This window comes from Sminthopsis crassicaudata, chromosome 3, assembly GCF_048593235.1.
Source record: "Sminthopsis crassicaudata isolate SCR6 chromosome 3, ASM4859323v1, whole genome shotgun sequence".
NCBI lineage: Eukaryota > Metazoa > Chordata > Mammalia > Dasyuromorphia > Dasyuridae > Sminthopsis > Sminthopsis crassicaudata.
Genome location: NC_133619.1, coordinates 88,217,263 through 88,235,646, shown reverse-complemented (window position 1 = coordinate 88,235,646; position 18,384 = coordinate 88,217,263). Strand labels below are relative to the sequence as shown.

Below are 18,384 nucleotides of genomic sequence, written 5' to 3'. Positions count from 1 at the left end.
GAGGAAACCACAAAATGGTCATAAATCATTAGAACATTTTATGCCATAAAACAGTCAAAGAGTGCCATACCAGATTTTTCAACTCTTTTGCTCTGGGGACTTAACTTTGCGACATGTATGCCAAGCCAGCACTGGTCCAAAGGATGTGAAGGTCTTTGAATACAGATACAAAGGACAATATACTACTGAGAACTTTCTCAGTAGTAGGGATTTGTGAAATTCCTTAGTATATTATCTAAGTATATTGTAACTGTCCTGGGATAAGACATAAGAAGGGAAAAGGATCAGTAGAAGGAAGGGAATAGGGAATTTTCCCTATGGATTGCACGTTTGTCAACTTTTTTCTACATGAGTAGAAAGAAAGACTACTGTAATTAAAAGATGTGAAGGAACTTCTTCATCTACCTAGGGTTTCTGTATCAAACCCTTTACTTCTCTTGTGGTCCTTCATGATGGGTTCCCCACTTACTCTAATCATGACAGATCCTTACCTGTTGGATCTCCTGTTTATAGAGTGCATTCTTGCATTTATCCCCTAATTATAGGTTCTTTTGAATTGTTCTCTCATTGCTTCACTTCAGTTAGTTTTGTTTCTCCAATTTGAATCTGAGATACCTACTTCTTATGTTTCCTGTCAACTTCTTGTAATACCTAGACTCATATGGAATATGAAAAGTCAATAATTACTGACTGACAATTTCAAAGGCTATACAGGAGACTGTTGAGAGTCATAACAGTAACTTTCCTTCAAAGAACATTTTATCCTTTGTGCATATTCTTCAGAGCTAATCAAATGACTTAATTTTTATTAAATACCTGTCAATACAAGATTAGAAGGGAAGCAATAAACTGGGAAAACATTTTTACAGTTAAAGGTTCTGATAAAGTCCTTATTTCCAAAATATACAGAGAAATGACTCTAATTTATAAGAAATCAAACCCTTCTCCAATTGATAAATGGTCAAAGAATATGAACAGCTAATTTTTGGATGAAGAAACTGAAGCTATTTCTAGTCTTATGAAAGAGTGTTCCAAATCATTCTTGATCAGAGAAATGCAAATTAAGACACTACATACCTCAGACTGGCTAAGATGACAAGAAAACATAGTGAAGAATGTTGGAGGGGATGTGGGGAAACTGGGGCATTGATGCATTGTTGGTGGAGTTGTGAACAGATCCAACCATTCGGGAGAGTGATTTGGAACTATGCTCAAAAAGTTGTCAAACTGGGCATACCCTTTGATCCAGCAGTGTTACTACTGGGCTTATATCCCAAGGAAATTCTAAAGAGCGGAAAGGGACCTGTATGTGCCAAAATGTTTGTGGCAGCCCTTTTTGTAGTGGCTAGAAACTGGAAAATGAATGGATGCCCATCAATTGGAGAATGGCTGAGTAAATTGTGGTATATATGTTGTAGAATATTATTGTTCTGTAAGAAATGACCAACAGGAGGAATACAGAGAGGCTTGGAGAGACTTACATCAACTGATGCTGAGTGAAATGAGCAGAACCAGGAGATCATTATACACGTCAATAACAATGCTATATGAGGATCAGTTCTGATGGACATGGCACTCTTCAACAATGAGAGGATCCAAATCAGTTCCAATTGATCAGTAATGCAGTGAACCAGCTACACCAAGTGAAAGATCATTGGGAAATGAGTGTGAACCACAACATAGCATTTACACTCTTTCTGTTATTGTTTGCTTGCATTTTTGTTTTGTTTTCCCCAGGTTATTTTCACCTTCTTTCTAAATCCGATTTTTCTTGTGCAACAAGATAACTATAAATATGTACACATATATTGTACTTGACATATACTTTAATATATTTAGCATGTATGGGACTACCTGCCATCTAGGGGAGGGGGTGGAGAGGAGGGGAAAAGTTGGAACAAAAGGTTTGGCAATTGTTTTTTTGTTTTTGTTTTTTAAATTATAGATTTTTGTTGATACAACATATGCATGGTAATTGTCCCTTGTACTCACTTCTGTTCCAACTTTTCTCTTCCCTCCCTCTACCGCCTCCCCTAGATGGCAGGCAGTCTCATACATGTTAAACATGTTAAAGTATATCTTAAATACAATATATGTGTGCGGATCCATACAGTTCTCTTGTTGAACAAGACAAAATGGATTCTGAAGGTAAAAATAACCTGGGAAAAAAAACAAAAATGCAAACAGTTTACACTCATTTCCCAGTGTTCTTTTTCTGGGTATAGCTGATTCTGTCCATTATTGATTAATTGGAACTGAATTAGATCTTCTCTTTGTCAAAGATATCCACTCCATCAGAATACATCCTCATACAGTATTGTTGTTAAGTGTATAATGATCTTTTGATTCTGCTCATTTCACTTAGAATCAGTTCATGTAAGTCTCTCCAGGCCTCTCTGAAAACATCTTGCGGGTCATTTCTTACAGAACAAAAATATTCCATAACATTCATATACCACAATTTACCCAACCATTCTCCAATTGATGGGCATGTATTCAATTTCCAGTTTCTAGCCACTATGAAAAGAGCTGCCACAAACATTTTGGCACACACAAGTCCCTTTCCCTTCTTTAGTAACACTTCTAGGTCAAAGGGTATGCACAATTTGATAACTTTTTGAGCATAATTCCAAATTGCTCTCCAGAATGGTTGGATTTATTCACAACTCCACCAACAATGCATTAGTGCCCCAGTCATGCATATGTTTTGTCAATAAAAAGCTATAATAATAAAAAAAAAAAAAAGAAAATTACATAGAAGGCAATGAAAAATGGTTGAAAAGAATATACAAAACAGAAGGGCAAATTCCTTATTACTTTGTTAAATTTAAAATACATTTCTTAAAAAACAATAAATACTTATATGTTTTGTATATGACAAAAAAAATGCCTGTCAATAATTTTCCTTGTAAAGAATAATAATAGAAAAATCAGTTATTTTCTAGAAATATTTTTTAGTATATTGTTAACAAATTTACAAACACAGGAGAGAAGAGGAAATATTAAATTTCATAAATTAATTAGTGACAATTAAAATAGTAAGTCCTAATTCCATAATTAATCATTACAGTGACACAAGAAGAACAGCAAAGTACAGCAGCTCTCAGTGGTCATCTCCCTCTCTAATATATATAAAAAAAAGAGATCTCTTTTTTCTTCCTTTTTCCTTTATACATGCACTCTGCAGGAAAAGATAAATTTTGTTTGTTAAGCTGAGGAATTTCCTGTTTCTTTATTGCCAAATGGTCTCTGAAATGGGCCCCCTATAAAAGTATCACAAAAAAGAACAATAATGTAGAAGAATAAATTTGCCACATGCTTGTAATGGTTGAACAGAAAAATGATATAAAATGTTTTGAATACTAATTGAATAGATTTAGAGGATACAGGCAATTATTTACATACACACACACACACACACGCACACAGGCACACACATAACCCAGAAACCTTAATCAAAGAGACATCCCTGGATGTTTTCACAAAATAGGCTCATAAAAAAGAAATTGTTTTCATGATAATAACAATAACAATAACTAATATTTATTTAGAACTTAAGATACACAAAGACCTTCGCATATGTTAATTCATTTGAATCTTACAATAAACATAGTTTATTAGATGCTATTATCTCCATTTTACAGATGAGGAAACAGAGAGGTTAAGTGACTTGTCCAAGATCGCACACCTAGTGAGGGTCTCAGGCAGTATTTGCATTCAGGTCTATGTGATTCCAAATCCAAAATTCTATCCACTGTGCTGCTTTCTTCCAAGGAAATAATCAAAGCTACTTATTTTTTTTACTCTGAACTTAAACATTCTATAAAATGTTCATTTCCACTTAAATAGTATAACAGAAAAAGAGAATTGTACAAGTAATTGAAAGAAAGATCTGCTAATCTTTAAAAATATATAATAAATTCAACATGTAACTTTCAAAGCTGTCAGCTTCTCTGTGACTTTTTCCCCTGTGGTTTTCTGTTTCTTCTATGAAATTAAAAACAAAACAAAACAAAAAAAACAACCCTCAATTACCCTTCTGCCCCTCTTTTCCATTTTTAGGGGGCTATTCTATCCCTCTTTCCCTCCCAATCTCCCAATCACTGAAAAAAAAAAAAGTGAAGTAAAGCCCTTACTCCTAACCCAATACAAAACTCTATTTACAACTGCAGTCTATTGTATGGAGAGCAGGGATCAATTAAAAACCATCTAAGGTAGCAGAGGGAGAAGCAGAACAAATAAGATTACATCTCCTGGCTGATCTGTGTCACTGAAGAAAGACGAACCCAAGAAAAAAGGGAGGGATATTAGTGTAGACTCCACATTTTTCAGCTTTTCATTCTACCCTTAGAGATAAGTTTTAACTGTGAGGCCTTTTACCCATATAAAATATATGGAAATAGTAGATGGAGTTGTTGTTTTTCTCATCTAGCAACTAACCCGTTGCTATATATGGATATATTATTAGAATGCTATTCATGACATATTATTTCATTGAGACATATGAGATCTAGACTTGGAAATCAAGAAAGATTGGGGCTTGAATATCATCTAAATCCAAGTAGGTGAGATCATCCTGGCAAAGTCACTTAAAATTTCTCAGCCTCAATTATATCATATGTCAATGATGATAAAAATACCTCAAGATAGGGATAAAAAGTATAGTACTTACTAAATAAGGCTGTGGTAAGAATCAAATAGGATAATGAATACACAGTATCCTAAAAAAATATTTAGAGACTATACAAAAGTGAGCTATGATTTTCATGTTCATCAAGTCCCCTAAGGTGATACTGAACCACTTGTGTCACTGATTGGTTAGCCTATTTTCAAGGACATTTGAACACTGGGATACTTGTATTCATTCATTACTCATTCATTCAGCAAGCATTTGCTATTCATTTATAGAAAAAAAATTAGACAACAAAGTAAAAATCAAGGTGCTAGCCTTTGAAGATTTAAAAAATATCATCATGTATAAAATTCATACAGTTTTTGTGAGAAAAAGCAGATTCTTTATAATAAACCCATAAGGAGGATCTTTATGAATAAAACAGATAATATAATTATTGAATTGGTAGCAAATACATTTAGTTTTTAAATATGATTTATGTCCTGTTATATGATCATAAAATAAAATGGACCTCGTCAGCAGATAAAAATGTCTCCCAAGATATTTAAGCCAAAAGCAAGATAAACCAGGCTGCTGGATAAGCAAGAAGAGGAAAATGATCTGGCATAAAAGGAAAATTTGAATTAAATAAAAGCAAGAATGTTTTAAAATTCCTATCCATGAACTAGCACTATAAAAGGAAAAACTATCTCTAAACTGTTGAGAGACTTTCAAAGTAAAACTCTGTATAATTCTAATTATCCCAATGGGGGAAGGGATGAAGATCTGCAATATGTGCCTACACAAGGAGCTCTCTGAGGATCACAGATTAATCCAAAAGAAAAGCAGAATACTTCCTGAGGAAAGCTGAAGTGTAAAATGAGCTAAGCCTTGTGAAAAATAAGAACAATTTGTCCACAGTTTTTCAAAGTTCTATCCAAAGCCCTCTTAGGGCCCTTAAATCTTCCTTTCTAGGATAAACATAGTAACAGACTGGCCTCCTGAAGAGAGAGGTGAAAGATGTCTATTTGCCTTGTATATTCTATTCAATTTCATCTGGGCAGCCTCAGTTAGATAAGCACTTGAAAAAAATCAAGAAGACAATGAAAGCCTTATAGGAATGCATGATTGCTAACTAATAACTTGGTAGCCATTGTCTATGAATCAGCTCAATCATTTGCTTGGCATAATGCTACAGCAATTGCTATTTATAGATAACATCTTACAAAATTTGAGCAACCATTACCTTATTGATAAGAGTGTGTAAGATGGAAAATTGCAGTATAGTAAATGGGTTCTTACCATAAACAAACAAAAAGAAAACAAAACAAAACAAAAAAAACCCAAAGTCCTAAGATAAGAAGAAAAAAAAAGGGGGGGGGAAAGACAGAGCTGCTACCTGGGATACTCAGAAAACACTAATGAACACCAGAGAAGGTTGAACTATTCAACTCCTATTTTGCTTTTGTTTTCTCCACCAAGGAAAATGATCATCAGACTGAAAAGGGTAGTCCAAAAATGGCTGAGTGGGAATTGAGACCCAAATATCAGAGGAGATAGTAATAGAACTCTTAGGAATGCTAAATGGGGGGAGGGGAGAATGCTAAATGGGTTCAAATGTGCATTCTTGAAAGAAGTCCTTACAGAATATACAGATCTGACACAGCTGCCTTTTATAACATTTTAAGATTTACGATGAGTTTTTTATACATTAGATCATTTGATTGTAACAATAAACCCAAGATAAGGTCTATTGGTTTTACTGGCTCCATTGTACAGATGAGGAAACTGGGGTGCAGAAAGGTAATCCATGGTTATCCAATTAATAAGTTAAAGGGGTGGGAACTGAACACAGGGGCTCTCCTGATACCAAGTCCAGTGGCCACTCTATAGCACCAGTATATATAGTGTTATACCCTGGCTTTTAACTAGAAGCTGTACCAAAAAAAAGATATCAATGATAAATGTGGAAATATATTTAGATTTTAGTGTTTAATCTATACTGGATTACTTGCTGTCTAGGAGAGGGGATAGGGGAAAGGAAGGGAGAAAAATGTGGAACAAAAGGTTTTTGCAAAGGTGAATGTTGGAAATGATCTTTGTATGTATTTTGAAAATAAAAAGCTATTTTTGTGAAAGAACAAAACAAAACAAAATTTAAAAGATGTGTCAAATCAAACCTAATGAAATGTCATCACATTAATATTAAAAGTTCACATTTGGATAGCACTGAAAAGTTCACAAAGCAGTGACCTGTGAAGTAGACAACATAAGCACTGTCACAATTTTACAGAAAACAGAAGGAAACCTCATGATGACACAAGTTTCTTGAACCTCAGTCTTCTGATTCCCAAACAATTTGCTCCTTTCACAATAGCACATCATGGACTAAGTCCTATATTCAAGTTACTTACTTACTTATTTATTTATAACACAAGCACAACCTGGGCAGCTCTGACTTAAAGAATCGTTTACATAATAAAGATACAGAGTTTTTAGTCAACTAGAGGCTCAGTATTAGCCAACAGTGTAACAAAGCTGCCAAAAGAAAGCTGATGTGATTGTGGGTTCTATTAATAGAATGCAGCCTGGTCCAGCTACATCTGGAGGGCTGTACTCATTCTCTGAACCACATTTAGCAGGGAGATTGATAAATTGAATCAAGTTCAAAGGAGAATAAGAAGGATGATGAGGAAATTCAAAACCATGAGAAATTATGAAAGGAACTGGTGATATTGGACCCAGAGAAGTATTTTGGGTTTGTTCTGTATTTTAGGACTGTATTTTCATCAAGTAAGAGAGGTCTGGGGCAGACACTTCCTCTCCCAGTGAAAATCAGCGACTGCTAAAATTTATGGTCTTACGAAAGGTGATTAATACACTGAGAGGTTCAATGAGTTGTCTAGGTTTACTTGCCAATATATAACCAGAGGGACTTGATTCCTGGTCTTTTGACTCTGATCCCAATTCTCTATCTACTACAGGATGCTGGGAAATTTTTAAAGAGCCAACTATTTAAATAGCTGTACTGAGAATAGAGTATTAGATTTAGGGAAAGCAAAGTGGTTTAAGATCATTAGAAGAATGCTGGATGAGGAGTTGGGGAGTTGGAGCTCTAAGTCAAGTACTACTGACTGGCTCTTCACCTATAAAATGAGATTGTACTAGATCAATGTATTAAACTCAAAGAGAATTCTTTCCCTAAAATGGCATATTGACTTTAAAAAACTATAAATTAATGTTATCTAATTTGTATACTATATTTCTATTTATTTTGTTAAATATTTCCCAATTACATTTTAATCTGGTTCAGCCAGCCTTGAGTTTGACACTTCTACAGTAGATAACCCTAAAGGCTTAGTTCTAGCAAGTAGTTATTTTCTATGTTTTTTTCTGCCTGTCTTCAGGAGAAATTACCAATGGGTAGACATTACAGTAGTCAAGATTTCTAGTCATTAAAAGACCATTTAAATAATTAAATCTCTAACCAAATAGAAAGAGTTCTCTTCTAAGGAAGTTAGTTCATCATCACTACAAATAAACAAACAAAAGCTCAATATTTTCCCCTCAAGAATATGGAATAGAAGCCTCATAGGCGAGACAGATGGTTGGATTATAAGACTGTTAAGCTTCTTTTTAGTTCAAGGTGACAAATATGTACAGATAAATATGTAGTAGATATAACTTAGCTATAACCTTTAAACTGGTTAATATTCATTAAAGTTAGGAAAGATCCATGGGGAATGCTAGAGTTTGTGAGAGCTTTCTGGACAAAATGAAATCTATAAAGGATGGGAAGGAAATGAAGAGCTATAGAGAAAGGTGAAATGTTCTAGTTAGCTTTTTGGAGGTCTCTGGACTAGCCTTATTTTCAGCAGAGTAATCAACACGAGAATAGCCAGGTGTTAAAGTGCAAAAGTCTTTAATGTCTCCTTCACATTCTACCTCCTTGCCTGGGGTTTGGCTAGCTTTCTGGAGGCCCTTCAGACGGCCTTAGTCTCAATAGGGGAAGCAGGAGGACAGGCCAGCCATCTCCAGCCTCCAGTCCTCAGTCTTTTCCAAGTCTGTCTCTGAGTCTGTTTGATCCCCTTCTAGGTTTGACTCTGACCTCTTAAATACGCTATTACAATTAAATCCATTCATCATATTGAATATAAGCCAATCATTATATCGCTAGGAAACCATTACTTGTTGTAAGATTAATTCAATCATACTGAACTAGAAAACTTTTAATCACCATGCTAAACTAGATGACCATAGTCTTATCAATTCCACTAAATTAACACCTTTCTCCCATAGTTCTGGCCCATTACAGAAGGGGAACATTTCAGCTGAGGAAAGATCATAAACAAAGAAAGACTGAATTAAAAAATCACAAGTTGAGAGAATAAATAAGAAACTGGTTCAACTATAGCAGAAAGTTTTGCTGGAGTTTTCCTAAGTTAAGGTAGACTGAGTGGGAGCTAGATTACAGAAAGCCTTAAAAACATTTAGGCTTGAGATAAAGAGGAATTAAGAACCACCATAGGTTCTTATGTATAATTGACATAAGGAAAACAGTATTCCAGGGAGATTGTCCCCTTGCCTGTTTTTCCAGTGGTGGGACTTCCAGAACCAATGTAGGAAGACCTAGTAGCAGGAAGGCCTTCTTCTCTTGTCCTTCCTCTTTTGTTTTCTGCCCTAGTTCACCTAGAATTCATCTGAGTGGCTTCACTAAGTCACCAACTATTCCTTGCCATCAGATGGAGGGCTATCAAGCCTTACCATTTGCCTTACTTTTATAACTGACAGACATCTGGTACTGTCATCTATCCTACTGATATAACTTAAGGACTGGTCTTGCCAGCTTCTCTCAGCATACTTTTTATCATTCCTTTTTGTACTGTGGCACCCAATTTGAATGTGAGGTTTGAGAACAAGGATTGTTCTATTTTTTCTATTTGCATCCCTTGTAACTAACACAGTACTTGGCACATTGATTGCTAAATAAATGTTTTTTTTTCATTTAATATATTTGAGATAAGAGAGAAACTGGTGAAAAACTAATAGAATCCCAGAAATGACAAGCTCAGTAGGATGAAGACAAAGTATAAGCAACTTACATCTATAATCCTTTGATTCTGGTTCTAAGAGGTTATCAGTGGTTGCTTCAATTCTAGCATCCAGCAGATTTTTCTCTAATGCTGATCTTGCAAGACTTGGTAAAAACCTAGGAAAAAAAGAAAAAGATATTTTAAAAGAATATTCTTTAAAATTCAATAATTTCTAACACTTACAAATCACAATATTATCCAAATCTGTTTTGCATAGCACAAGGTCTCAGTAATTTAAAATAATTTCAGAGGAAGACCATTTCAAATTAGAGATATCTGCAGAATCCTTTACACTAAATACAATTCTTTATCTTCAAATATATGTATTTAAGCGAACAAAGAGCTTCCAAACAAACACAAAGATTTGCTTTGAAGAATAGGTAATAATCATTTGTAATTTGAAGTGTCTATTTATAAACAAATGTTAAAGAAAATTCTTTAAAAATGGTTTCTACTCATAAGCAAATTAAAAGAATTTAAGCAATGGGTGGGAAGAGGGGCAGCCAGTAAAAATGGCCATAAGAGGAATGTCTTGCTCAGGGATAGCAAAAAGGCCAGTTGTACTGGAGAGTATGTGGGAGTGAATGAGATGTAAGAAGACTGGCCAGAGAATGGGACATTATGGAAGAATCTGGATGCTAAACAGAGAATTATATATTTGATTCTGGAGATGATAGGTAGCCAGTGAGTAAGGTATGTGTGCAAGATGTGGTCAGACCCGTCCTTTAGGAAAAACACTTTTGCAACTGAGTAGAAGATGGACTTAAAGTGAGGTGAGATTTGTGTTAAGGAAACCAATCATGAGACTGCTGCAGTAGTCCAGGCAGGAAGAGATGAGGACCTACACCAGGATGGTGGTGTCAGTATGACAAAAGAGAAGGTATACATAAGCAATATTATGAAGGAAAAATTTCACAGGACTTAGATTGGGTGGAGAAGGGGGTGGGGATTGAAAATTAAGGATGATACTAAGATTAAGAGCATGGCAGATTGGGAGGATAATGGTATTCTCAAAAGTAATAAGAAAGTTAGGAAGAAGGAATGGTTTTGGTGAAAATTTAATGAGCTCAGATTCTGATATTTTGAGTTTAAAATGTTTATGGGACATCTAGCTCAATATGACCAATAGGCAGTTGGAGATGGCAGACTGGAAATCAATAGAGAGAGTAGGACTGGATAAGTAGATTTGAGAATTATCAGCATAGAGATAATAAGTGAATCCATAGGAGATGATATCACCAAGTACAATGGTATAGTAGGAAACAAGAAGACCACCATTATTGGGGATCTGACTTAAATGAAGACTAAGAAGCAGTAATCAAATCGGTAGGAGAAGAAAAGAGAGAGTATAGAATCAAGAAAACCTAGAAAAGTTTATGAAGGAGAAGAAACTACAAAGAGTCTAGAAGAATGAGGACTGAAAAATGGTGAAAAATGGTCATTACTGACTTCAGAAAAATATGGACATATATGAACTGATGCAAAGTGAAATAAACAGAACAAAGAGAATATTGTACAAAGTAACAGCAATACTGTATGATGAGCAATGGTGAATGACTTAGATATTTTCAGCAATACAATGTTTCAAGACAAATCTGAAGAGCTCATAATAAAAAGTGTCATCCACATCTAGAGAAAGAATTGATAGTAGTAATGCAGATCAAAATATACTATTTTTCACTTTATTTTTTCATTTTTTTTCTTTTAATCTTTTTCTTCTTTTACAGCATGGACTAATAATTTCACTAAAATGAAAATATTTTTACATGATTGGGCATATATAATTAATATCAAATTGCTTATTGTCTTAGGAAGGAGGGAGATGAGAGAAGAAAGGAGAAAATTTGGAACTCAAAATTAAAAAAAAAATGAATGTTAAAAACTGTCTATATGTAATTGAGAAAAATAAAGTAATTTTTTAAAAAGCAATCAGCCTGATGCTGAGTGAAATGAACAGGACCAGAAGATCATTATATACTTCAACAATAATACTATATGATGATCAATTCTGATGGATGTGGCCCTCTTCAACAATAAGATGAACCAAATCAATTCCAATAGAGCAGTAATGAACTGAAGCAGCTACACCCAGTGAAAGAACTCTAGGCAATGACTATGAACCACTACATAGAATTCCCAATCCCTCTATTTTTGTCCACCTGCATTTTTGATTTCCTTCACAGGCTAATTATACACTATTTCAAAGTCCGGTTCTTTTTCTACAGCAAAATAATTGTATGGACATGTATACATATACTGTATTTAACTTATACTTTAATATATTTAACATGTATTGGTCAACCTGCCATCTGAGGGAAGGAGGGGAAAAGTTGGAACCAAAAGTTTTGCAATTGTCAATGCTGAAAAATTACCCATGAATATACCTTGTAAATAAAAAGCTATAATTTTTTTAAAAAAGCAATCAGCTTTTACATTTAAGAACTCTTTAGTAACATTAGAGAGAACAGTTTTGGTTGAAAAAACTCTTGACAAAGGGAGTAAAAAGGAAGTATCAATGTGTGTGTGTGTGTGTGTGTGTGTGTGTGTGTGTGTGTGTGTGATACCAAATGTGCATCCATGAGGGCAGGGATTGTTTAATTTTTCTCTTTATCTCCAGATCCTAAAATATAATGCCTTAAATAAAGTAAGCAATAAATTAATGTTTGTCATCATTGTTATTGTATTAACAGGGATATTTACTTAGAAAAATTCATTCTAGGGTAAGTAAATCCTTGAGTATTTTATATTACATTAATGAAGTAGGAAAGGCTTATAGTGAGAATCTTAGGGATACAGGATTGGCTTTCTCTACCAATTAAAAATCAATTAGTACCCAGCATACAGTGGATTTTTCATAATTTTTGCTAAATTAAACAGAAAGCATCTCTGAAATGTATATAATGGCAAATATATTTCATTTTTAGCAGACATTTTATATTCTAAACTATTTTGAAAATGGAACTTTTTTTCCAGTTTCTAATCTATTCAAGCTCTATTAAATTCCTAATTTTGTCCATTACTCAACACCACCAAACAGTTATAAATTGCCTATGTAGAAATATACAGTGCCATGGGTCTGGGTCAGAAAGAATTTTAGCTCAAGCTTGAAGTGAAATCAGATTGGATTTTGAACAGAATTTGATTACATGGAAAGCATTTAAAAATGAAATTGATAAATGTACAATAATTTTTGATATTTTCCACAGAATCAAATTCTATGTAAGTTTTTGTTTTAGGGGGCAGCTAGGTGGCACAGTGGATAGAGCACCAGCCCTGAATTCAGGAGGACCCGAGTTCAAATCTGGTCTCAGACACTTAACACTTCCTGGCTGTGTGACTCTGGGCAAGTCACTTAACCCCAGCCTCAGGGGAAAAAAAAAAAAAAAGTTTTTGTTTTTGCTAAAAATAGAAAGCATTTTTCTTCAATCATCTTATGCACTCCTTGCAGTTTTCCTTGTACTTCCTAATCACCCTCCTATGCAAAGGTGAGATAAGGTGATGATAAAGTTTACCTAAATTCAACAGATGACACATATAGAAGATATCTGTTTTATTATTCATTTCTTTTTGCAAATGAATATGAGGTTATGACAATTCAAATTTTGTTGTGATCAGCTGAGAATCAACTTATTTTGGAGACTGTGAAATATGTGTAAGTTCAAAATACATGGGTTGAACATGAGTTATTTTCAGTATTTTTTTTTTTTTACAGATTCTGAAAATATTTGGGTTTCAAGGGGTGCCCATCAAGTTTCCAACTCCAATCTGCTGGAATTATGACCAATGAGAAAATAATGAATCCAGTTAATTTTCATCAGTGCAACTTAGAATTTCTATCATCAATAACCATGATGGTAGTTATTGATGGTTATTGATCTCAGGGCAATTTACTCCATTCACCATACTATTTTTAATATTTTTAATGCTTATTATGTAAAAATTGAGTACCTTACTATTTGTTATTAATTAAACTAGTTAACATGAATATTTCCCTCCTAATCTCCAGTAAGTAAGAAGTGATCCTTATTGGTGGTTGTTTTATTCTCAAGAATAAACATAATAAGATGTCTTAGTTTTTTTTTTTTTTTTTTAAACTTCTTAATTTTTGAAAGTATTCATCACAGGGTCATAGATTTAAAGTTGGAAGGGCCTTTGGAAGTCCCTTTACTTGACATATGAGGAAACTAGAATTAAGAGGGGTTAGGTAACTTGTCCAAGATCACACACTACTAAGGATATAGAGTACTTAGTAGTCCATGCTGTCTTCATCATTTGTATGGAATTCTTTCTGACTATGTGATACAGAAAAGAGGAATGGCTCTGGAATTCCCTCTCTGATACTTATAAGCTACATGATGCTGGGCCTCGGTTTCTCTAACTTACACAGTGAGGAGGTGAATTAAATGGCTCGGAAGTCCCTGACAGCTACACATCTGTGATCTTATGACTTACAGAATTGCTTTAAAAAACTGGATCATAAGTCACAGATTTAGAACAGAAAGGGGCCTCAGGGGGCATCTCTTCCAACTCCCTCATCTTATACCTGAAGAAGTGGAGTCCCAAAGACTTTAAGTACTTGGACAGGATGACCCCAGTCAGCACCAGCAGAGCTGGGATTATAACCTAGGTCTTTCTGACTCCAAGTCCAGCATTCCATGCATTACACCAGATCTAAATGAAAGGAATACAATTTGGAAATTGAAGTAAACACAGAACTTAAAGGGACAGAACAGTTCATGCCAGACTATATTTCCTATATTGACAGAGTTACAAGTTTAGTACATTGAGAATTCCATGTAGTTTTTACCCAGACTCTAACAAAGTATTTGACAGAGTTTCTCCTGGTACCCCTGGAGAAAATATAGTAGTAAGATGTAGTCTAGACAATGGAACAGTTTGGTGGATTCAGCTTTGGTCAAATGACAAAACACAAAGAATAGTCAACAAGGAATGATCCAACTTGGAAGAAAGGCTTAGTATCCTGCCCCAGAAATTTTTTTATTTGGCCTTGTGTTTAAGATTTTTATGTATAAATTATGAAGTGTTTAACATTTTTATTTATAATATACATAATTTGTAATTATGTATATTATAATTTTTTATAATTTATAATTAATATGTTTATGAAACCTGCATAAGACACAAAGCTAGTAGGTATAGATAATGTAATGGAAGAGAGAATCAGGATCCTCTCCCCATCCCAAATGATGATAGGCTATAAAGATTAATTTTGATAAAAATAAAATAAAAATATAAATATACATTTTTACATGAGTTCAAATAAGTCAATTTCACAAGTATAAAGGGAATAAGCTTGACTAGATGTGACCTAAGAAATAAGACGTGGAGGCTTTAAAATACTATAGACTTGACATTAGTCAAAATTTCAGATTTGGTATTTAATTAGTTTTTTAAAAATTTGTTCTTTTTCTAGCTTTTTTAGTTGTATTCATTGATCTTCTCTTTCTCTATTTTATCTAAGTAAGCATCTAAAGATATAAAACTTCTCCTAAGAACTGCTTTGGCTGCATCTCATAAGTTTTGGTATGCTGTCTCATTATTGTCATTCTCTTGGATGAAATTATCCATTGTGTCTATAATTTGTTGTTTTACCTACTCATTCTTTGAATTATATTATTGAGTTTCCAATGAATATTTGGTCTATTTTTCCTGGCCCTGTATTACAGTTAATTTGTAATGCGTCATGATCTGAAAAAGATGCATTTAATATATTTCTTTCTGCATTTGATTTTGAGGTTTTTATGCTCTAATACATGCTCAATTTTTGTGTAAGTTCCATGTATCGCTGAGAAAAATGTATATTCCTTTTTGTTTCCATTCAATTTTTTCCAAAGGTCGATCATATCTAACTTTTCTAAAATTCTATTTACCCCCTTAACTTCTTTCTTATTTATTTTGTGGTTTGATTTATCTAGTTATGATAGAGCAATGCTGAGATCTCCCACTAGTATAGTTTTCTGTCTATTTCTACTTGCAGCTCTCTTTAACTTCTCCTTTGGGAACTTGGATGCTATACCAGTTGGTGCAATAAATGATATTACTTCATTAACTATGGTATCCTTTAGCAAGATGAAGTTTCCTTCTTTGTCTCTTTTATTTAGATGTATTTTTTGCTTTTTCTTTATCTGTGATCAGGCTCACTTCCCCTGTTTTGTTTTGTTTTTCCTTCATCTGAAGCATAATAGATTCTGCTCCAAGTTATTACCTTTATTCTGTATGTATCACTCTGCTTTGTGTTCCTTGTAAACCTATTGTAGGATTCTGGCTTTTAATCCAGTCTGCCATCTACTTCTGCTCTGATCCCATGATCTTATTTTGATTAAGTTATATTTTTCTCTTTCCCCTTTTCCCTCCTCAGCAGTGTTTTCCTTCTGACCACCACCACATCAATCTGCCCTCCCCTTTTATAGTCCCTCCCCCTTTCTAATTCTTTTCTCTTTCTATTTCTGTTTACCCCTCTATTAGTTTCCCCTTCACTTTCTCCCTTTCTCCTCCCACTTCCCTATAGGATGAGATAAGTTGCTATATTAAATTAAATATATCTGATATTCTCTCTCTGAGCCAAATGTGATGAGATTAAGATTAACACAATGCATAATCTTCTTCCTTCCTTCTTTCCCTCAATTGTGACAGATCTTATTTGCCTCTTCATATGTTGTAATTGACCCCATTTTACCTCCTCTTCCCCCTTCTTCCATATAATCCCTTTTCCACCCATAGTTTTTTTAACTATCATCACAGTAAAGTAAAATAAAACTTATACCCTCTAAGTATACCCCTAACAAATATACAGTTCTCAAGAGTTAAACATGTCATCTTCCCAAATAAGGATGTAAACATTTAAACCTTTAAAAAACATAGGTTTTTTTTTCTTTCCTTTTTACTTTTTTTATGCTTCTCTTGAGTCTGATTTGAAGACCAAATTTTCTGTTCAGCTTTCTTCAAAAATAAATAAAAATCCTCTATTTCACTGAATGTCCATCTTTTTTCCCTGAAAGAAAATGCTTAATTTTGCAGGATAATTGATTCTTAGCTGCAGTCCAAGTTCTTTTACCCTTCAGAATATTATATCGCAGGTCCTCTGATCCTTTAAAGTGAAAGCTGCTAGGACCTAGGTAATTCTGATTGTGGCTCCTCAATATTTGAATTGTTTCGTTCTGGCTGTTTGCAATATTTTCTCCTTGATCTGATAATTCTGGAATTTAACTATGATATTTCTTGGAGTTTTCATTTTCTGGTCCATTTCAGATGATCAGTGGATTCTTTCAAAAGCTATTTTACCCTCTGGTTCTGGGACATCAAAACAGTTTTTCTTGGTGACTTTTAAAAATATGTAGGCTATGCTCTTTCATTGTGGTTTTCAGGAAGTCTAATAATTCTTAGATTGTCTCTCTTGGATCTATTTTTCCAGGTCAATTGTTTTTCTGATGAGATATTTTACATTTTCTTCTATTTTTTTCTTTTTTTTGTTTTGTTTGACTGAGTCTTGATGTCCCATTGAGTCATTTGCTTCCATTTGTTCAACTCTAATTTTTTTTTACATATGTATTTTATTATTTTTTTTAGATTAAACATTAGTAGAACATTTATTTTAATTCCTCACCTTTTAGATGAGAAAATGTTGTCTTTGAGAGATATCTTTTTTTTTTTTTTTGTAATATTATCCCTTGTATTCATTTTTCCAAATTATCCTTCCCCCTCCCTCTACTCCCTCCCCCCGATGACAGGCAATCCCATACATTTTACATGTGTTACAATATAACCTAGATACAATACATGTGTGTAAATACCATTTTCTTGTTGCACAATAAGCATTAGATTCCGAAGGTACATGTAACCTGGGCAGACAGACAGTAGTGCTAACACTTTACATTCACTTCCCAGTGTTCCTTCTCTGGGTGTAGTTATTTCTGTCCATCATTAATCAACTGGAAGTGTCAACTCTAATTTTTAATGAATTATTTTCTTCAGTTAGCTTTTTTATCTCCTTTTGCATTTGGCCAAATGAACTTTCAAATGAATTGTTTTGTTCAATGGAATTTTTTTTTCCATTTCAGAAATTCTGTTTTTCAAGGAGTTATTTTCTTTTTTCCAGTTTGCCAAAACAATTCTTTTAGGAGTGATTTTTTAAAGATAATTTCTGTGTTTTCTTTTCCAGATCTCTCATTTTCTTTCCCCATTTTTTTCTTCTAAATCTCTTTAAGGTCCTTTCTGAATTCTTCCAAGAAAGCCTTGTGAAATGGAAACCAATTTATATTACCTTTGAGACTTAATCTGGAGATGTCTTTAGTGTCTTTAGTGTCCTCAGGGTTTGAGATTTGTTCTTCCCTGTCTCCATAAAAACTCTCTATGGTAAGAGCTCTTTTTTGCTCATTTTTAAAAGTTGAGGTCTTAGGGCAAAGTGAAGATTGTTACAAGCTTCCTCTATAGGCAACAGTAGCTTAACACAGCCCTGGAACTATTGCTACCAGCTTCCTTCCCTGTTTTGGGTGGGCATGGCCTAGTCCTGAGTTATGCTGGAGTTGAGGGGCTCACTATTTGCTTTCTGTAATTGCATTGGAGGTCTCACAGCTACTTTGCTGATCCACTGGCTTCTGAACCTGGACAGAGTAGCAAACACTGCTGTACCTGCCACTAGATTCCCCCAACAGGTGAAAG

The 18,384-nt window shown here is 34.1% G+C and overlaps 1 protein-coding gene across 1 annotated transcript in view; it reads right to left on the bottom strand.

Moving 5' to 3' along the window:
* The window catches only part of VWA8 (von Willebrand factor A domain containing 8), a 413,374-nt gene that overhangs the window by 236,632 nt on the left and 158,358 nt on the right, over positions 1-18,384 (bottom strand). Inside the window, exon 18 of the mRNA XM_074299190.1 lies at positions 9,715-9,821. Coding sequence (XP_074155291.1) covers positions 9,715-9,821 — 107 coding nt within the window. The remainder of the gene's footprint in view (positions 1-9,714; positions 9,822-18,384) is intronic.